This window comes from Balaenoptera borealis (genome assembly GCF_965194805.1).
Source record: "Balaenoptera borealis genome assembly, chromosome: 4".
Lineage (NCBI taxonomy): Eukaryota > Metazoa > Chordata > Mammalia > Artiodactyla > Balaenopteridae > Balaenoptera > Balaenoptera borealis.
This window is the reverse complement of record NC_138861.1, coordinates 8,979,755-9,001,544: the sequence shown is the minus strand read 5'-3', so window position 1 is coordinate 9,001,544 and position 21,790 is coordinate 8,979,755. Positions and strand designations below refer to the sequence as shown.

The following is a 21,790-nucleotide window of genomic DNA, read 5'->3' as shown; positions in this document are numbered from 1 at the left end:
AGAATGTGACTGTATTTGGAGATAGGGCCTTTAAAGTAATTAAGGTAAAATAAGGTCATATGGATGGGCCCTAACCCAATATGACTGCTGTCTTTCTAAGAAGAGATTAGGACACAAACACAAACAGAGGGGAGATCCTGTGAAGACAAATGGAGAAGACAGTCATCTGCAAGCCAAGGAGAGAGAGACCTCAGAAGAAACCAACTCTGCCAACACCTTGATTTCAGACTTTTAGCCTCCAGAACTGTGAGAAAATTGATTCCTGTGTTTAAGCCACCCAATCCATGGTGTTTTATGGTAGCCCTACCAAAGTAATACAGCTCCAAAGGCTGGTGGGACCTCCACAGACCCAAAGGGTCGAACCTCTGTGGCCAGAAGGAAGAGTACTGGGCCACAGAGGATTATTCTCAGGATTTGAAACCTTATAGAACTTACCCTGGTGAGTTTTGAACTTGCTTAGAACAAGTGACCCCTTTATTCCCTCTATTTTCTCCCTTTCAGAATGGAAATGTCTATCCTATGCCTGTCCCTCCATTGTATTTTGGAAGTAGATAACTTGCTTTTTAGTTTCATAGGTTCACAGATGGACAGGACATTTGCGCCAGGATCGAGCATACCTAGAGTCTGTCTCACCTGTGCCTGATTTAGACTATTTAGATGATGAGATTTGGAACTTTCTGAGCTGATGACAGAGGAGATTTGGGACTTCGAGTTGATGCTGGAATGGGTTAAGACTTTTTTTTTTTTAAATAAATTTATTTATTTATTTTTGGCTGTGTTGGGTCTTCGTTTCTGTGTGAGGGCTTTCTCTAGTTGCGGCCAGCGGGGGCCACTCTTCATCGTGGTGTGCGGGCCTCTCACTATCGTGGCCTCTCTTGTTGCGGAGCACAGGCTCCAGACGCGCAGGCTCAGTAGTTGTGGCTCACGGGCCCAGTTGCTCCGCGTCATGTGGGATCTTCCCAGACCAGGGCTCGAACCCGTATCCCCTGCATTGGCAGGCAGATTCTCAACCACTGCGCCACCAGGGAAGCCCGAGTTAAGACATTTGAAATGGATTAAGAATGTTAGGACGAGGCGAATGTATTTTGCATGTGGGAGAATCATGAATCTGGGGCAAGGGAGGTGGACAGTAGACTGTAGTGAGTTGAATTGTGTCCCCTCAAGAGATACGTTCAAGTCTCAATCCCTGGTACCTGTGAATGTGCCTTATTTGAAAATAGAGTCTTTGCAGATATAACCAGGTTAAGGTGAGATCGTACTGGATTAGGCAGACCCTAAATTCAATAACTGGTGTCCTTACAAGAAGAGGAGAGGACACAGAGATTCAGAGGAGACACACAGGGGAAGAAGGCCACGTGAAGATGGATGCAGAGTTTCATATGGTGCTGCTGCAAAGCAAGGAATGCCAAGAAATTCTGGAAGCCACCAGAAGCTACGAAGAGGCAAGGGAGGATCTCTGCCTTCCTTGGCAACTTGTGCCTACTTATACCTTGATTTCAGACTTTCAGCCTCCAGAACTTTGAGAAAAGAAAGTTCTGTTGTTTTAAGCCACCCAGTCTGTGGTAATTTGTTATGACAGCCCTAGGAAACTACCTCTTATTTTTACCCTACTTCTTCTCTCTTCTGCCCTCTTATTTTTTTTTTTATTCTCCACATTTTTTTAACTTTGCTTCTGCCCCTTTTATTTTCTTCTCTTCTTTTTTCCTAATACTTTTTTTCCCACAGTCTGTCCTATCCTCCCCTTCCAATTAAAATCTATTTTCTGGTTCTCTTGCCTATGGTTTCTCTTCTCTATAGGAGGACTATACTTCCCCCCGCTGTCGAGCTCAGTTGTGGCCACATGACCTGCTGTGGTCAATGAAAGGTGGGCAGAAGTGATGTGTATCACATCCAGGCAGAAGCTTTAAGAACTGAGCATAGTTTGCTGTATTTCTTTTTCTTCTGCCAAGGGAACGTGTTTGTCAGCCTGGATCCTGGAGTGAAGATAAGGTAGAGCAGAATTGCAGTAGACTACAATAAACATGGAGCATGAATGAAAAACAAACCTATGTTGTAAGCCCCTGATAGTTTGGGGTTCTTTGTTATTGTAGCATAATCTAGCCTGATAGATGTATTTTATGTTATTTCCTTCCTACTCTTTCTAACCTCCCAGAGGTCCCTTTTACCTAAAGAAAAAAAGTCAAACTGCTTAGCCTGACATACAAAATTTGCCTAGCCCTAACCAATCTTCCTCCTTTTATTTTTTATTTTTATTTTTTTGCTTTCAAAGTTATAATGAGACAAATGGCAGTTAATCACATTCGCCACATATTTAGCAAAATATTATGCATATTTGCAACTTGTACTTATTAACTACTTCTGTGAGTCAAGCCTCTGCTTAAGACCTAATAGAGGGTTTGGCTAAGCCCATAGATGTGCTGGGCTGGGGGGGGATGGCTAGAATAAACTCCTGCAAGAATCCATAGTCAGAAATTGACCCAGTGGGTTGATAACCAAGACAGAGCTGAGAGATCTGAAATGATCCCGTGCTGAGATATGATGGTAGTGCAGGGGAATGGGGGAAATTGCATAGAAAGAGGTCAGTAACTAAGCCAGAATTGAGAAATGAGTGTGGTTCCCAGAAGTAAAGCCACAGAGAATTAAATGTCAAAGTCTGAAAGATATATGGGGTGTTACAGACTGAACTGTGTCTCCCCAAAATTCATATGTTGACGCCCTAACCCCCAGTGTAACTAGGTTTGGAGATAGAGCCTTTAAAGAGGTAACTAAGGTTGAACAAGGTCATAAGGGTGGGGCACTAATGTCCTTATAAGGTCTAGTGTCCTTATAAGAAGAGAGAGAGAGACACCAGGAGTACATGAGTACGGGAAAAAAGGCCAGATGAAGACACAGTGAAAAGACAGCCATCTCCAGCTAAGGAGAAAAGGCTCAGGAGAAACCAACCCAGACAGCACCTTGGTCTTGGACTTCTAGCCTGCAGAACTGGGAGAAAATTAGTTTCTGTTATGTAAACCACCCAGTCTGTGGTGCTTTGTTATGGTAGCCCTAGAAACCTACCACACGGCATAAGCAAGGAGAAGGGTCCTACAGGCCAGGTCCTGGCCAAGAGAATTGTCAACACTCTGTTGTCACTGCAGCTTCCCTTCATCCATACTCACTTCCTAACTTGGGCTCTCCACTATGTGAAATAAAATTCATATTTTATGGCAAGACAAGAAAAATCTAAACATAAAAGTTCTTCTCTGCCCTTTGGCCTCCTCTCTCCCCTCACTGTGCACTGTGTGTGTGCATTACGCATCAATCAAACCTCCCCATCGGCAGGAACACCTGCTCAACCATAGAGAGCAACATTCTCCCAGCACCAACAAGACAACTCCTTAAAAAAATCATAAAGCTTTTTGATCTTGTACAGGGTCACGTGACCTACCATGATGACCCTTAGATCTGGATCATGTAAACTGTCAATAATACATAATTTCTGACAAAGCATTAATCTCCAAAATTTACAAGCAGCTCATGTAGCCCAACATCAAAAAAACAAACAACCCAATCCAAAAATGGGCAGAACACCTAAATAGACATTTTGCCAAAGAAGATATACAGATTGCCAACAAACACATGAAAGGATGCTCAACATCACTAATCATTAGAGAAATGCAAATCAAAACTACAATGAGATATCATCTCACACTGGTCAGAATGGCAATCATCAAAAAATCTACAAACAGTAAATGCTGGAGAGGGTGTGGAGAAAAGGGAACCCTCTTGCACTGTTAGTGGGAATGTAAATTGATACAGCCACTATGGAGAACAGTATGGAGGTTCGTTAAAAAGCTAAAAATAGAACTACCATATGACCCAGCAATCCCACTAATGGGTATACGCCCTGAGAAAACCATAATTCAAAAAGAGTCATGTACCACAATGTTCATTGCAGCTCCGTTTACAATAGCCAGGACATGGAAGCAACCTAAGTGTCCATCGACAGATGAATAGATAAGGAAGATGTGGCACATATATACAATGGAATATTACTCAGCCATAAAAAGAAACGAAATTGAGTTATTTGTAGTGAGGTGGATGGACCTAGAGTCTGTCATGCAGAGTGAAGTAAGTCAGACAGAGAAAAGCAAATACTGTATGCTAACACATATATATGGAATCTAAAAAAAAAGAAAAAAAAAGGGTTCTGAAGAACCTAGGGGCAAGACAGGAATAAAGATGCAGACCTAGAGAATGGACTTGAGGACATGGGGAGGGGGAAGGGTAAGCTGGGACAAAGTGAGAGAGTAGCATGGACATATATACACTACCAAATGTAAAATAGATAGCTGGTGGGAAGCAGCCGCATAGCACAGGGAGATCAGCTCCGTGCTTTGTGACCACCTTGAGGGGTGGCATAGGGAGGGTGGGAGGGAGACGCAAGAGGGTGGAGATATGGGGATATATGTATATGTATGGCTGATTCACTTTGTTATAAAGCAGAAACTAACACACCATTGTAAAGCAATTATACTCCAATAAAGATGTTAAAAAAAAAAACATCATTTGATGTACAGCCCTCTGTCTCAAAAAAACTTATATCACTGTGTCTTAAAGTCTAATGGGTGGAACAGTTCTCAGAGCTTTCTGAGATGCTCTTCCTGGGCTATAATCCTCAAATTTGGCTCGAATAAAATTTTCCATTTCTTTCTGAAATCAACTGATTAATTTTTCATCAATGACTACTCCAATGGAATCGTGCCCCCTTTTGACAATGAGTATATTCTTGTCTCTTAGACTTCTTATAGGCAGGAACTATGATATTTCTCTCCTATCACCCAGAGGTTTGTGCTGTGTATAACAAAAGGGCTCACTTGGTGCTCAAGCACTGATGAAAGTGTTCTCTGGCCCTGCACCTGAATCAGAGGTTCTTAACTTCATGGAACCCCTGGGGTAGGGGTGTGGAGGGCGGTTTATGGATGAACTTTAGGAGCTTGCCCACCGCTTTCATCAGACTCTCAAAGGAAATCCGAGCATTAAAAAGTTGAAAACACACTTCAACTTTGATACTGACTTTTGTTAGACCCTTCTGACCAAAGCTGATGTTATCTGGTCAGTTCACATGCAGGAATGTAACAATCTTTTTTTAATCAAAGTTTTCTCATCACATTTAGATATTGGATAAGTTTCTAAATCTATTCCACAGCTCCATCTGTTAAGTGGGTATTGGTGTAGGTTTATTGTCCTCAGCTGCATGAGCTGTAAACGATGTTAGAAATGACAGCTTCAGAAACAATAAAAGTTTGGATATCTGCCCATAAACATTCCCAAAATAAAGTCGTACTTAAAAGACATTGCGGATTCAAGGTCCCTTTACTAAAACACACACACACACACACACACACACACACACGCACACACACACACACACACACACTTTTCTCTATTATCTAGTTACAAGAAATACAGTGGATCCTTTTAACCATGTTATAGATTAATAAGACCTAGAGCAAACATCCTGTATAACTGAGAGTCAAAATTCTCAAGCTTTGCCACCTACAAAGGAACTCTCAAGGTACCTATTCACATTTGAGAGGTAAATCCAGTTTGCTCTAACCAAGTTATTTTTTATGTTAACATAGATTTCTGAAAGAAATTTTATGATCATTTTGCAAAGACATAAAACATCAATTTTAGTATTAGAGAAAATACTTTGGTTGGTCAAATCGTTTTCCCATAGCCCTCTAGCTAAAACTTTCTCTACATTTTCACTGAATTGCTGTAGTCCCCTGAAACCAATCTCATGAAGCTATGTCAAGTAAATGGGGAATGTTGTTAGAAGAAGTTAGCATTTTGAGTTCCAGAGAAAACCGCCTTTAGCCAAGCCCGGGCAAAATCATCAGAAACGCTTGTCCTACATATTCCGCAATAGTCCCACCACACCTGTGGCCCTCGGGAGCCACTGGAGAAATGGTGCCTGTGTCTCCCACACTTCCCAGACCATGTGCACAGAAGCAGAGTGCCATCAGAGTCAAACACAGCCCACTCCTTTGATCCTTCTCTGCGGAGACTGCTCACACCCTAGACCTGGGCTAAGGAAAAACATCCCATTGTCTGAGGCCAAAGGACATCACGTCATTTCATCCTGTGCCTGGAAAGGCGGCTTGGAACAAGTCATCCTGATTCTGGAGATGTTGAGACGATCCCAGCTGCACTGTGGCCTGTTTTCAGTTCCTAGGCAAATTGCCCAGTTTCCTCCGCTCCCAAATTTCCCCAACTGCAATATTGAGATAATTCTTGTTCCCTTTCTCTTGTGCTGTTCTGAAAAATAAATAGGGCAAATGTTTCTAAAGTGCTTAAGGACAACTGTCCGAGGGCATATTTGCCTAGAACGAGAGGTGGGGTTTTTCTTTATTTTTGTTAATGTTGTTTTGCTTTTGGCCTGACTTTGGCATAAATGTAGAAAAATCCAAGTTAAATTAAATGTTAACCATTTATCTAAGGTTAATGGAGCATTTACAGTATGTAAAGCACGGTGCTAGGCACATGGAGAATACAGAGCGGGCAGGTCCCCACCCTCAAGGCGCTCACGGCTCCCTCAGAAGGAGGTGTTACAGCCTAGAAGTTGAGTAACACAGACGCAGCAGTCAGCCGAGATAGCTGGGCTGGCATCCTGCTCTACAACCTACGAGCCAGAGACCCTGGAAAAGTCACTCAGGTTCACCAAGCTCGGGTTTCCTCATGCAAATCATAATCACTAACATTTGAGTGTCTGCGGGGTGGCAGGAGGTGTTTGCCTGCTTAAAACACAGGACAGCTACCTGAGGTAGATACTAATATCATCCCCTTATTTGTACCCGTGTCTTATAGATAAGAATTCTGAAGCTTAGAGACATTACCTAACTTGTCCCGGGTCATATCCAGTTAGGAACCAAGATGCAAACCCAAGCTGTGTAGCCTCAAACATGGAGACTTTCCCACTAAACCACACTATCATCAAATGGGTGTAGTACTCACTTCATGTAGACTTGTGAGGATAAACTGAAATGGATGCATTAAAAAAACCGTTAGCCAGTGTCTGACGTAGTAAATGTGCAATCAACGTAGACGTAGCCGTGGAAGAGATTAGATACATACATAAATAACCAGAACGCCAGGTCTATTTCATGGCAAAACTCCTTCTTCCAGACCAATCATCATACAGAAGGTTGTGGTAGGGAGCTGTGTAGGGGGAAGAATAGTCTACGAACTGTAACATTCCTGAATCGGCTTATAAATGAGCTACACTACGAAGGAGTAATGCTTCACATACATGTACATTTCTGAAGGTCACTTAAAGAAAGGTTGAAGTATCTGCAGTATCCTGCTGTTAACTAAATTCAGGCATATTCGTGAGAACAATTTTTGCAGAAGCAATGTAAAAATGCATCTGCTGCAATTATTCTTACCCCGTCCTTAAACCCCACCCCCACCGATTTCCTTTAGGAAGAAACCACAGCATGGAGTTTCTTTTCAGTCTTAAAATAAAAATTCCCCCAAAAGGGATCTGGCTTGTAAAACCTTTTAGAGTTGTTTGAAAAAGAGAAGAAAAACAGAAAAAGGCATAAGGAGCCAAGGGCTTATATTCTGGCCAAGTTACAAGCCTCTGAGCACAAGAGCTTGAGGGGAGGACTGTTAACGCGCTCTCTCCGGCAGAATGAGCTCTTTCCCTGTGGGTCTGCGCTGCTCGTAAAGGTCAGCGCGCCCTCGCCCTTGGAGTGAGAGGCTAGCCCGCTGGAGAACTGCAGGAATCTGCGACAAAAACGATGACAGTCTGAAATACGTCCCTGTGCCAACCTCCAAATTCGTCTGTCACCTCAGACCCTGAGTAGTTGACAGAGCAGCAGAATTTCAACTCCAATAGACCTGAATGTGTTTCTGGGCAAAGAAGCAGGGCTAACGAGGAAAGCGATTTAAAGAGTATTGGGCATTTGTGAAACTTATTTCCTGACTGTGTGCAAGGACAGGATTCAACTTCAATTTTCTGCCAAGGCTCTGGGTCCAGCCACCTACCTGAAGGTAAATTTTAATAAGTTTACTGTATTTGTTAACCTGATTTGCATGATCTGATAAAGATGTCTAATATTTTTGCCTAATACAAAGCCATTTTTTAACAACAAGAACAAAAAAACCCTTTTGCATGATTTACAGAAAAGCTACTTACTAGGGAATGTTAACACTTGAATTCATGTTTCCTTTTCTTCTCCAAGATTAAATAGTGAGAACTAATAAATGATGTTTAGAAATGTAGAAATGTTGCTGGCCAGACTAGCATTCAGATCTTGGTGAAGTCTGAAATCCTGAAATGTGTTTTGTAGAAATAGTTTACTAAATATATTAAATAAATCAAAAGGAAAGTAGTTGTTAAAAAAAAAAAACTTTCAAATCAAAGTAATTTGGGTGTTTTCCATGGTTAAATTATTTGAAGTTATTCAATCACCACCACTATCCCAGTCTGTACCTAACAGCAATGTAGAAATGGAATATTTTGCTTTTCCATAAGGTAAGAAAATCCCTATAATACTATATTTTCCTTTGATTATTTTTTAGTTATTATGATTATTTTTTCCTGACTCCCTTTTATAGTTTTCTGACTCACTGTCTCTTGTCCCCTTCTATCATTTTTTAGGATACACACACACACACACACACACACACACACATACATAAAATTTCTAATTCCTAACGATGTCTAATTTAGGAAGGGAAAAAGGAGGGAGGGGAATCGAAGAGCTAAAAAATTATGATAACTCCTATATTGTAAGGGACCTTCATTTCTGGCTCTATCTTCTAAAATAAAACAATAATGCAAGTCATGCTCCCTCATTCCTCCTGGGTATCAGAGGTCACCCTGCAGGAGAAAACCATGCTTTCAACTGCAGATCGATGCTGTTGATACTATAACCAAGAGGTAGTGCAGAGAGAATATCTCTTTTGAACTGCCTTTAATCTGGCACAGAGGTTAAATATGTCACCTTGGCATTATATCTGAGCTCCCCTCTGGCCCAGGGCCTAAGTACACTGAATAGAAATGTTCACTTGGTCCAACTCAGCAGAAATCTTTTTTTTTTTTTTGATTCTCCCCTTTCTCATGGATACCAGTTTTTTTCAATTCACAGCTCATTCAGCTAAACGTTGATGGGTACGTTAACTATGAATATGAAAAAAAAAAAAAGGACACCCCTCTCAGGAAAGACTTAAGTTTATATTTCTGTCCATTTAACAAGATCCAGCAAGGCACAGCAGTCTGTTTCATCTACTGATCATCCAATCAAACAATGCTGCTTTCCACATTTTGGAAAAGAATATGTACATGTTATTAATGAATCTTGCCTTTTCTCTTTCAGGGAATTTTTGTACAGCCATTTACCAATTTGAGTACTGGGGTTTCCTTCCAGGTCCTTTGGTATTTAATCCCCAATAGGCTCTTATGCACAGTTTCGCTTATCAACTAAGTAAAAATAATAAATAGTGATGACGGAAATGAAATGAATAGTGATATATCTGGACAACTCCAAAACATTCTTCATTTCATTTCCTCTTGACTGCTTATTATTTTTATTCAGTTGATATGTAACGGTCCACAAACATTGCTATTTTAGCTAAGTTTAGCACAAGGTCCAGAACGTGTTGGGAATCTTTTTCCACCAAGAACGTGAGCAACTGTTTTTCAGACTTCAGATGGCTTCTGGAACACCCTTCAGTGAAGGAGAAGGGGGGCCCATAAATCCAGGAGAACTTCCCCAGTAGGTCTGGCTGCCCAAGAGATGCCCAGTTAGGCCAGGGTCTGGTTCAAACGGGGCCCACCGAGCATCTTCTCCCAAAGGCTGGGCTTGCACAGGTAGTACCACCTGAGGCTAGCCTGATTTTTATCTTGGGCATCAAAAGATGATCAGAAGTTTCGGGAACAGAGTGTGTGGTCTTGACTGATTGTAGGGAGATGGTGTAATAAAGTGAACAAGATCACGGGCTCTAGAAACTTACAGATCTGGTTTATATCTGGGCTTTCCCAGGGTCTGTGACTTTGCACAAATGACACTTTGAACCTCTGTGCCCTCATTTGCCAAAATGGGGATCATAAAATTAGTTACAACCTTAGAGATTTGTTGTGATAAACGAGGAAAACAGCTATGTCTGGTACGTTTGAATCAATCTATCGATCGTAGCTGATATTAAAGCACTAGTCTACCTATATGTCCTGAATGGAACTCTGTAGAAAGGGAATTTACTCTAAGATTTTTCCTCAGGGTTTCTTCCTTGTACTTACACACTTTGCTGTATAATAAAATGTCAATGCCAGGTCTATGCCTCAGAGCCAGCCCGACAGAGCAGATAGAGCATGGGTTTCAGCGTCTAACATGCCTCAGTTTGAATCCTGGCTCTGCCTCTTACAGGCTATGCGAGCTTAGGTAGTCACTTCACACCTCCAGGACTCAGTTTACCCATCTATTAAGCAATTAGTGATAATAATACCCACAGTGGGGTCACTGTAGGAATTAAATAAGATGTTTTTTAAATGTCAGGTATAGCACCTGGCAGAGTACTAGACACACAGTGAGGAAGTGTTTGATTACACACTTGGAATAATTTTTCTGGCAGTAATAGTGGGGGTCAAGAAGGAAATATTCTTTGAATTGTCTTTTTTTATCCAAAGAAATGGAAAAATAAATCTGACACTACCGTATGCCCTTGAGAGGGCCTCAGCATGAAGTATTTATTACTGAGTCCTTACTGCTTCATCCATTAGTAGCTTCTTAATGGCCAAGTCAAATGAAACCAGAGTGAGTCTTCTGTTTCAGATTGCCATTAAGAGGAATGAGGCGAAATGCTGCTTTGCACTCAATTCTGTATTATCGGCCTACCTGGAGGGGGGGGAAAGGCCCCAACATTTCTCCTTTCTTATCTTTTCTAAAGGTAGGAATTTCTAAAGGCAGGGTATTTTTTTCCTCTCTAACTGAAATTCAGACAAAAGGGTTTGTTTTTTGTTTTTTGTTTTGGTAAACCTCTCCTCTACGCTCCTAGAATTGAAATGTCAGCTGCTTTTTCTGGCTACACGTAGCAGGAGCAGCCTGTCGTCATAGCAATGAAAGGGTATAGAGAGGCTCGAGTTTCACAGCCCTCTCCGTGAAATAACTCTTAGTCTGCTTTAAAAATCCTTGAGAAATGAAGTCTCCCATCCTGGCTCGTTTCCTTCCTATTATGCAACCAACTTACGTACGCCAAACATTTCCTTTAAAGAGTCAGTGAATAGGTGTTAAGAAAATGAACAAGAAAGCTACGAAATGGTGACCAGCTTACTGTGGAGTGCAGGGAAAAGCAACTGGGAAGGCAAAGGAGGAGAAAGAGACAGGACCGCACTTTGTAGGACAGGCTGGGCCCTACAATAAAGCCATTTTCCGAGTCCCCACTACCGCCTCCCACCTTCACGATGTGCTTATCTGGGTGGTTATCAATAGAGCGGACTCAGGGCCAGGGTGCCTGGACCGCCCTGGCACTTACACGCTCTAGTTTTTTCTCTTAACCACTCTTTGCCTCCTCTTCTCACACGTAAAAGAGAGACAATAATGGTCATAAAATGGTCATGGGAATTGAATGAGATACTCTGTGTAAGGCTCTTATTACAGGATCTGACCAGTGGTAAAGGTTGGCCGTGAAGTTCACCAAACCTCAGTTTCCCCTACTTCTTCAATGGGGACAACAGCTAATTCATAAGACTGTTGTAGGTTAACTAAAACAATAGATGGAAGTGCTCAAGAAGTAGTCGTTCTTTTAATACTTTTCTCATTGGGTCTAACTCTGATAAGAATGGCTTTTTTGAACTTGGAATCTCCCAGTGAGAAAACTGCAATGAAAACAGGCCTCAGAATTATCCTGGTATAAACATGAACCATTGAATTTCTTAAGAGAATAAAAGGGAATAATTAAGGATTTTTACATTTATAAGGAGTAAAAGAGATTCTTCTCATCTTGATTAACGCTAGGGCAAAATGTATCAATACATCTTATCTTTCCTTAAAATACTTTTTGTTAAAATTTCTGTTTTAGTTTCTCCAGTGTTTTCCAGGTCATGAAATAAGTAATATTTTTATCTTATGTCTCAAACAACTAATGTACTCAGTTCTATTCTGTGTGAAATGCCAGGGATGCTACAGGAACAAACAGAATGGCTGTGCTCTTGTGGCACTTACTACGTAGTTAGGGAGACAGTTGTTAATCAAATTATCACATTAATAAAAACTGCATTCGTGAAAAAGAATATATATGTGTGTGTGAGTGTGTGTGTGTGTGTGTGTATAACTGAGTCACTGCTGTACAGCAGAAATTAACACAAGATTGTAAATCAACTATACTTTGATAAATTTTTTTTAAAAAGTACATTTGCCCAAACATAAGGTGACCTCAAATACAAAGCCACCTTCATTTTTCTAATAAAAAGATCCTCAGCCAAAATCTTTGGCCAACCTAAATGCACAGATGGATAATATTGTAAGGTATGCTTAGGACACTTACTCTATTGTTACAAATACATTATTTTAAATCTCATTTCATTTAAAATATTTTGTACTTATAAAAATGATTTTTTTATCCTCATACTTCATGAAATGATTTTGTTAAAACTCTCTCTATGCCTCTTTAACATCACTGTCTGTGTTCACTGGATCCACTCTGTAATTGTCTGATAGAGAGGAGTGCATCATCAATCCTCCGCAAGTTGTTTATAACTCCCTTCTCAGAAATCTGCTAGTGCTGCAAATTTGAGCCCCAAGCATAAATTCTCATTCCATGGTGATGATCTCTACATATTAATTACCTCCTATATGGCTTTTTCCAGGGCTCTTTAAAGGGCTTATTGAAAACCTCTTGAGTCTATAAAGTGTGGTTTTCTAAAATTGTGTTAATTCCAACAGTTGCAAAAATGGAGTCATACCTCAAGAATAATTGCTAAATCTGCTTTAAATATCTTTATCTCCTTTTCTATTGTCCGGGTGACCTTCTTAAGAACAAAAATAAGCATTGCTTGAGATCATTTCAGGCTGTTTGCCTGAAATGGTACTTTGTTGTTCAAAATGAAGTAATTGAGACAATATCCTTTTACGCGAGAGACCTCAGAAGTGCTAGAATATAAGGCACATCGCTTTTTGTATAGCATGATTTTGGGGGGTGAAAAAGTTCACATTATATTGAGTGTGTATTGTATAATTATATGCTGAAATAAGTGTTAAGAAGGAAAAGCACCTTTCTTCTAAGAAAGCATGTAAGGATCCTGACTTCCACTCAAGGTCAGGGATGGCTTTCCTTGATCGGAAGGCTAAAGAGAGGTTAGCCCTGTGGGAGGTTTGTGTGCTGGGCAGTGGTAGCTGGAGCAAGTGGATGCGGACGAGAGAAGTCTGAGCGTGCAAAGACCCTGTGGCAGGAGGGACCGTAGACTGCAAAGACCCTGTGGCAGGAGGGACCATAGACTGAGGAACAGAGAGAAGGCCAGATGCTCTGAGAGGAAGGGGCAGAGCAGTGGGAGATGTGACGCCCTGAAAGTATTTGTCCTCTGCTTGATTCATGTTTAACGTTGAATTCTGGTTCGACGCAGAGTTCCGATGGGCATGAACCGTATCTACCCCTAGCCTAGACTCACACAGTGGTAGCTTCAGTTAGGCAGGATGCCGGCAGTTGCAGGTCAGAGCCCTAGAAAAGTCTGCATCTTTGAGTCTGAGTGTATCATATACAGTGGCAGGACTGGGACACTTTGAGGTCAATGGTGACTCCGCAGAGAACTCAAAATAGAAAGCCATCCTTCTTAAATCTCCAGATGAATTTAATGCCAAGCTATAGAGCTCTCCCCAGAGACTCAGTCATACTTTAAAAGCCCTAAAGCATCAGTGTTAACTCTGGATCAGGTAACAACATGTATACGTTAGCCAAAATATGACTAAGGGGTTTGCTCCCTGATAATGAAGACTTTGGCCATCATGTAAAATCAGGGTGAAGGAGAATGTGCTGTCTGAGTCTGATTATGAAGCACTTATAATAATCATTTTGTTTACTACATTTCCCTGAAGGGAAATTTTTCCATAGTTATAATAATTACTAAAAATAGTCGCCTACAGTCTTCGCCTGATATAAACAAATTCAACAAAAGGTATCTGGCCTTATTTGGAAGTGTAGATGTACATACTCCAGGCAATAAGATGCCAGTCGTAAGAAGAAAAGTAAAGTAACAGGGAAAACAGTCAGGGCAAACCTCTCCTTTTTCTGCACATATGTATGTCATTCTCAATTCTTTTGACCTTAGACAAGGTAAGACAAACAGATCAAGTAGTCATCGTCTGCCTTGAAAACCAAAAATGCTGAAGGGAGTTTCCTTGGTCTCCAAGAGAAGGAGGAGGACTTATACATTTGGCTGAGGCTGCCAATGAAGGAGCCAACAACTGGGGGTGGGAGAGCAAGGGGGAGGGGTTAGGGAAAATACTGGCCGCCTGAGGAGCTCCAGGCAATATGAGGGAAATTCAGTTTAAAAAACTTGAAATGATAATTACCAGCATTAAAATTTCCAAGGAGTCATTGACAGAGCCAATACAAGAGATGGAAAAGGGTAGACTCCAAGCCTGTTCCTGCCTTTAAAAGTATGGATGGCCATGTTTCCACTCTGGTTCAGTGGTCAGACAGCTTGTTAACGCTTAGGAGAAAAAGGAAGAACAAGGAGATAAGAAGAGAAAAGAGATACAGCGAGACAAGGAGTGCCCAGTGGAGATAGATGGTTAGATGAAGTAGATTTACGTGGCAAGGCAACAAGCGGAACTTCAAAAATAAAATTCGCCATTTTAAATGTGAATTTAAATTAGCGTTCTTTTTAAAAACTGTAACAACTGAAAAGAAATCAAATACAAACACCTACTCTGACATAACCGCATTTCAATTTAAACTTCTAGAAAATATTATGGAAACTGAAATGGAACCAATACAACTAAGAACTCAAAATGAACCACAGTACCCAAAATATATTCTGGTTGTTTGTGTAAGTTCATTCCTAAACCTAGATGGAGAACGATGTTCTAGAATGTTCCAAAGTTTAGATGCCCTCCGCTTCTCTAGGAGATAGAAGTTTCAGGACGCCAAGAGACAGAGAGATCAAGAGTCAGAGGGTTTCATTCGGAGGAATGTCCTATGTTTCCTACCAAATGCCAAGAAATCTTTAGCTGTCACTTGCATTGCTTTCCACCCTCAACCTGAAGGACCACGCACTCAGTCTTGAAGCCAGAGTTGACATTGTTCCATCAGAGGTCGGGGGACGATGACACACCCATGGCCCATTCTGCCCGAGCCTTTCAGACCAACCTCTGCAGGCTTGGCTGGCTACCTTTCCAGCCAGAGGAAAGAATATTCAGGCCCTTTTCTCTTTTTTTTCCAGGGACAGAACTCGTAGACCTGCTGAGAAATCTAATTACAACTTCCTTTCATGGTGAAATCCAGTTACAGCCTCTCCCATGGTGAAAGCCAATCCTTTTGATACAAAAGGAAACTAAACAAAGGGGTTTCAGACACGGGGATGTGTCTGTGTTCTGCCTTCTCTCTTAGGCAACTATGCAGAAAGGTTGCAGTGACCTTGACCAGCCTTACTTAGGAACGATGGTCATACTATTACTACCCCCATTCCCATAAGAAGGAAAAATATGTTCATATCTGATGCCAGGAGTTTCTGGAGATTTCCTCCAGGATCCATTAGCTGAGCAAAGCAAAATCCTCTACATACACATTTTTGATTCAGCAAGATGACTTCTCTTTTTGAATTTGGAATGTCATGTCAAACAATAAAAAAAAGTAGTGAGTTATTTAAGCCAGTATGCTCCTATAATCTTTTCCTGACATCTTTAACGCCCTGTGCCACCCTTTCAGCCAACCTATTCCCTTGAGGATAAGGAGAAACTGCAGTGCTGCTTAAAGAAGGGTCATCCCAAATTCCTAAAACTTAATTGAGATAAATGGAGATAGTTCTCAAAATAGTCATTTATGGAAATACATATTTTACAAATACCTGGCAAAACTCTATAATTGTTGAAACAATAAAACTACCAACCACATTCTAATCGAATCTCTATCACTACAACGTAATCACTGTAGTCTACTGAATATGTATAAAACCCAGATTTGCAGCTTATCCCCCCAAATGGGCAAAATTTTTAGAAGGAGCATCCAATCAACTCATAAGTTTTTAACTGAATATGAGTGGAATATGAACAGGTAAATGCTTTTGTTTTGTTTTAATAGGATAAAGTTTACCATAGGTTCAATGATACTGATATGCACATAGAGTTAATAAAAAGTAACTAAACAAGGATAAGAATCCACCATTCATAGTTACCCTCAAAGAGCACCAAAAGTAATGCATTTTTACCATACTTGGTTCAACTTGAGTTACCTAATCATCTATATAATATGATAGAGAGACCCAGTAGGAAGGTGGCCTGAAATCTACAAAAGTCAGAAGAATTGATCTTGATTATGGGTCAAAGAAAACCTGTAGCAGGTTTCAAGACACAATGATTGGTCAGATCTTCATTCTGTCTTAGCACAATGGAATCATTTTTAACTCTCAAGCCATTTGTTCAGTGGATTTCCCAACCTTTTATTGGGGACCAAGCAACTTTGAGCTAACTTTAAATCTACACAGCATTCTGTTGGAATTCAGAAGAAACAAAACACAAATGCTGAACCCCAAGGGTCTTCTTCCCTTCTCCTTTTCTTTCCTGCTCCCCAGTTCCAGCACACGTAACAGGCTTTCAGGACCTCATAACGGGGTATAGATGAAGCTCTTTCTAGGAAAACTTCTCAGTAATTTCCTAAAATATAGGTAGAGGAAACTACTGGAAGCTTTTGCTTCAAACTGGGAGCTTAAAGCTTTTGGCATAGACCTTGGCACTCCCAGTGACCTTGCATTCAGTAGCTTCTTAGATAGGCATGGGGGAGGGAGGGGTGGGAAGTACAGCATCAGTTCACTGATAAAAACAACTGGTTGATGTCTTCTTGTGATAGGAAAACAATTTAAAGTGATTGATTTCAAAAGCAAATAAACGTTTTCTTATAATTTGAAAAATACTCTGGGTAGGAATGCAGGAGGTTACTATAGCCTGAGATCTGGATATGACTAACTTCTTTTCTTTTCCAAAAGATGGCACACAAAAATCCAGCCCATGCTTACTCTACATTTGGTTCTCTGTTGTTTTATTTTTCTTAAATCCTGTGTTTAGATGGTGGCCACAGTAAGGTCTGAGGTTGTGGTCATGGCTGGAGCTAGCTGCCTCACCTTATGCGTCCCAGCATCTTGTTAACAGGGTTAATATCTGTAGAGGTCCATAGCCCAGCCAGTTACTGAATGTGGTATGTACATTTTAGTACCATGAAACCCAAAATAGTCATTATCCAAAAAGAATTAACAACAGACTCCCTTGTGCAGCATTATTCATGCAAGATACAGTTTTGTTTTAATGTGGCTAATTAGACTACTCTCTCCCTCTCTCTCTTTCTCTCTTTTTTTTTTCCTTTGGCTACACCATGCAGCATGTGGGATCTTAGCTCCCTGACCAGGGAAGAAACCTGTGCCCCCGGCAGTGGAAGCGTGGAGTCCTAACCACTGGACTGCCAGGGAAGTCCTAATTAGACTACCCTTGATTAGGCAAATTTCTACACATTCTGGGACTAACAAGCCAAAACCAGTATATTTAGAACAATGTTTAAAATGTTCAGTCAGACTAAGCTAATGAATTGGGCTTCCTTTGGTGTGGGAAAGGGCTATATTGGAAGGGAAAAGAACAGAGAGACTGATTTACTTCCCAAGCCTCCAGAGTAATCCTGGTGTCATAACATTCGAGCAATTACATGAAAAGAGAAATAGGAGGGTAAAGTGAAAATGCCAAGTTCCAACACAAAACACTCCCAGAGCTAGATGCCCATATTTCTTTCTAAAACTCTTCGATTCTATAACACCTTCAAATCCTGGGTGAAATCAAGTTTACTGAGTGCTAATCACGTGTTAATACCTTGTAACTTTTGATTCTCTCCAAAGGTGAGGACTGCTATGTTCCATTCACTTTGCTATAAAGCAGAAACTAACACACCATTGTAAAGCAATTATACTCCAATAAAGGTGTTAAAAAAAAATTTTTTTTAAATAAATAAAAAGAAATATGTGCACCTGCTAAGGCAATGTAGGGGAGGAAAAACTTTTTCCTCTACCCTCTTATATTCAGTAATTGGGGCCTGCAAATGAAACTGACAAAATACAGATTAATAGGAGAGAAACGTTTATTTATATGCATAGAGAGGCCAACAAAAGTAGCTGGCTCCTTAAACTGTTAAAGGCTTACCGACCTAATTTGGTAGGAGAAAGGGAAAGGGGAGAAACAGCTTCTGTGGCAAGAACAAAAAGATTTTTTAGGAAAGACAAATGGGTTTTTAGAACAAACTGGAGATACGAGAGTTTATGATATTTGTCGTAAAGGTATAACTGGTTTGTCTGTCTTTTTCAAGGTGATAAAACTGCCCTGGAGAGGAAATTATGGTAGATTTACCCTTGTTCTCTCTACTGGGAATAGAGCCACCCTGAAGAGGGAATTTATGGTAGTTCTCATTTCTCAGAAGTTTCTGCTTTTACTCAGACAAGGGATGCTCTGAGAAGGCTTTGCTGTTGGATCTCAAATGTCTTCATCTTAAAATAATCTTTATACAAACCCATAGCAACTATAGAAAGACTTGAAACAGGGCAGCACTGGGGAGCAGGAGACAGCTTTGCTGGCAGGGGATCTGAATTATATTCAAACCCATGAATCCTAAATTTGGATCAAGTGCTGTGGGTCAAGGTCTAGCAAGGAAATGACAGATCCGGGCAGGAAAACTGAATTTGGGGATTTGAGAAGAGTGGAATTAAGGGATGATTGACCAAAGAATGGGCAGGGCATAGAGAAGTCACAAGGTGTTGTAGGAATAGACTAGTAAAAGCTAAGCTTGTACGAGCCAGGGAAAGGAGAACTTTTTGAGCCCAGACAGAAAATGCTGTGTGGAGAGGGACACTGAGAGGGGCTGTGGCCTTCCGGAGAGGGACACAGTCACAGAGAGGGCGCTGAGAAAATACACCCCCTGGTTTTACTCTCCTCCTTCCCTCAAATCTCTCCTGCCAGTACACCCCATTGGCTGAGCCCAACAGAAACCATCGTGCAAGAGAACCTGATGCTACAGTTCACACAGGCCCTGGGACAGCTCAGCGCGGAGAAGGCAGGAGAGTGGGTGTGGAGTGGATTTGGGGGAGCAAGTGGAAGATATCTGGATATTCAGAGAAAAATAATCTCTTCCCAATGTGGGAAAGGCAGAATGTACAGCTGTAGGAAAGCTGTGTCTTCTCCTTGCTTGAATAAATCTTCCAGGGCTTTCCCTCTGAGGGCATAAATAAGCGTAGGTCTTCACCCTATTTTCAAAGAACTCCTCAAACCTCAGCCACAAAATCCGCTGGGGTTTATTGTATCTGCTTCTTTCACAGAAGGCAGGTAATGAGTAACATTGGACCACTGGGCGAGCCGTCTTTCCCTATTCAGTGCGTTGGCTCTCAACAAGGCACACGAGAAGCGTGATGAATCCTGAAGGCACTTCTGCTTGAAGTGAACGCTTTCATTAGCGGTTCGCACAAAAGCTACTCATCAAAGCCCACCGCTGTTCCCCAGCGGGTCCCCACGCCATGAGAATGAGGTTACTTGGAACTGTTCTTAGGTATGATTTGCTGTTTTTCTTAATCCCGGAAGAGAATTACCCCAGTAAGTAATTCTTGGTACTTTCACAGAGCTGAAACACTTGAAATTCTTCTCCCAACCAGCTGAACTTAACGACCGACTTACTATATTAACTAAAGAAGAGAGACAATTTCCATTGAATCCAAAGACGTTTTATATGCTGGTAGAGTTTAACTAATAAGGGAAATTCAAATAAGAGGAGAAAGCTAAGAACCTGGCATTCAGAGAAAAGAAATTTTAAGAAGGTTGAGAATAAAATAACTTAGGGGGTAGAGAGAAGAGCTAAAGGCACGAAAAGAATAGGACTCATGTAACTGATCCTTTTAGGGGCTAGGGAGGTTTCAAAAGGTGAATTGCCATGCTGTTAGGACTATGAAGCAAATCATTCAGATATTACTCAGTCCTGCAACATGACAAATGCCACAGGCATTCAGGTGAGCCGTACTAAGGAGCAGATTCACCACTTGTGAACCAGAGGTTTACACAATGTGTGGGACCTTCTTTTTCATTTTTATTTTTTTATTTTTTAAATATTTATTGATTGCTTGATATTTCGGCTGCATCTAGTCTTAGTTGCAGCATGAGGGATCTTCGTTGCGGCATGTGGGATCTTTAGTTGTGGCATGCAGACTCCTAGTTGTAGCATGCATGCGGGATCTAGTTCCCTGACCGGGGATCGAACCCAGGCCCCCTGCACTGGGACTGTGGAGCCTTAGCCACTGAACCACCAGGGAAGTCCTGGGACTTCTTTTTTTTTAAAAAATAAGATAAGCCTGTGGGGATCCTCTAAATATAGTTAAAGGAATCCCTCAGTTACACATTATAGAATAGGCAGAATATCCGAATTTCTCCTGAGCTAGAAGGAGAGAGATCTTTGAGAACGTCAAGGCCACCCCTTTGGAAATTCCTTTGGCTTCCATGTTCCTTACTCATGACTGGGCACAGTGGCAGAGAGGGGTGTGCAGCAAGCTCTCATTGGATGGATGGATACTCTATGAAGTGGAGGTGAGGTGACAGGTGGGAATATATGGGTGATGCATGGGTGATGTACTTACCATAGTACCTGGCACATAGTAAAATCTCAAAAAATATAAGCCATTGCATTAGCTACTATGTTAAACAGCCAATGATAAGAACCTACTTTTTCAATAAAACAATACTTTGATGAACATAAGTTATTCTACTTCTAATGAATATTTCACTCAAGATATTTAATGTTCAGTCCAATTCTTCATTGCTGCTTACAAATTGTGACTGTAAACAACAATTATTACATAATTTCTCAAGATTTTGTGTGTTAGGAGTTTGGGCAGGTCACTCAGAGGTACTGAGCTGGCAGGTGAGCCACTCTGGAGGGTCCAAGGTGGCTCCACTCATATACACTGTGCCTTTGCAAGGACACGTGGATAGCTGGGATCAGGGACCATGAACAGTGTCTTCTGTGGTGTGACAGTCTCTTACAAACTGGCTTGGGACTCCCAAAAAAGTATTCCGAGAGATTAACGTCAAAAGTCCAAGGCCTCTTATGAGCTAACCTCAAAAATCCCAGAACATCAATTCCACCTCAATTGTTTGGTCAGGTAAGTGACTGACTAAGGCCAGTCCGGATTCAAGGGGAGGAGAATTCAACTTCACCTCTCAATGGGAGGAACAGCAAAGAATTGATAGGCATCTTTACTTTACCATACTGTTTATACATATTAAATGAAAAATGTTAGAAACTGTGTCAAGACAACTATTCGCATGAGTTGGAATAGAATTGACATTCGTGGGTGTTTGTTTAGTTCTTAATGGAAGACCTATTTCTGCCATGTCAAACGTTTCATCTGGATATTCGTTTTGATGGTATATGGGCCAGCCAGTAGAAGAACTGCAGGCATTTGAAATTCTAAATCCTGGGCTTCCCTAGAAAGGCCATACCTAAAAAATGGAGTCTAGCAGTCATCTTTTAAAATTCCAGATGAGGTTCTCCTAAAAGTTTGGTAATGAGACACTTTGTT

General features: G+C 41.1%; 3 protein-coding genes across 11 annotated transcripts in view; 2 read left to right on the top strand and 1 right to left on the bottom strand.

Moving 5' to 3' along the window:
- LOC309628502 (uncharacterized protein) overlaps positions 1 to 7,743 on the top strand; it is a gene marked incomplete at its 3' end in the record, with an annotated part of 41,933 nt that extends 34,190 nt beyond the window's left edge. Inside the window, exon 5 of the mRNA XM_082391599.1 lies at positions 7,550 to 7,743. Coding sequence (XP_082247725.1) covers positions 7,550 to 7,743 — 194 coding nt within the window. The remainder of the gene's footprint in view (positions 1 to 7,549) is intronic.
- The window catches only part of DMP1 (dentin matrix acidic phosphoprotein 1), a 138,110-nt gene that overhangs the window by 69,376 nt on the left and 46,944 nt on the right, over positions 1 to 21,790 (bottom strand). Inside the window, exon 4 of one of the 9 annotated variants that reach the window (XM_082391734.1) lies at positions 17,213 to 17,354. The exons of the other annotated variants lie outside the window; for them this stretch is intronic. The gene's annotated coding sequence lies outside the window, so the exon portion shown is untranslated. The remainder of the gene's footprint in view (positions 1 to 17,212; positions 17,355 to 21,790) is intronic. 9 annotated transcript variants of the gene reach the window in all.
- Positions 7,570 to 21,790, top strand: part of SPARCL1 (SPARC like 1) — a 50,675-nt gene continuing 36,454 nt past the window's right edge. The window contains exon 1 of the mRNA XM_082391687.1: positions 7,570 to 8,040. The gene's annotated coding sequence lies outside the window, so the exon portion shown is untranslated. The remainder of the gene's footprint in view (positions 8,041 to 21,790) is intronic.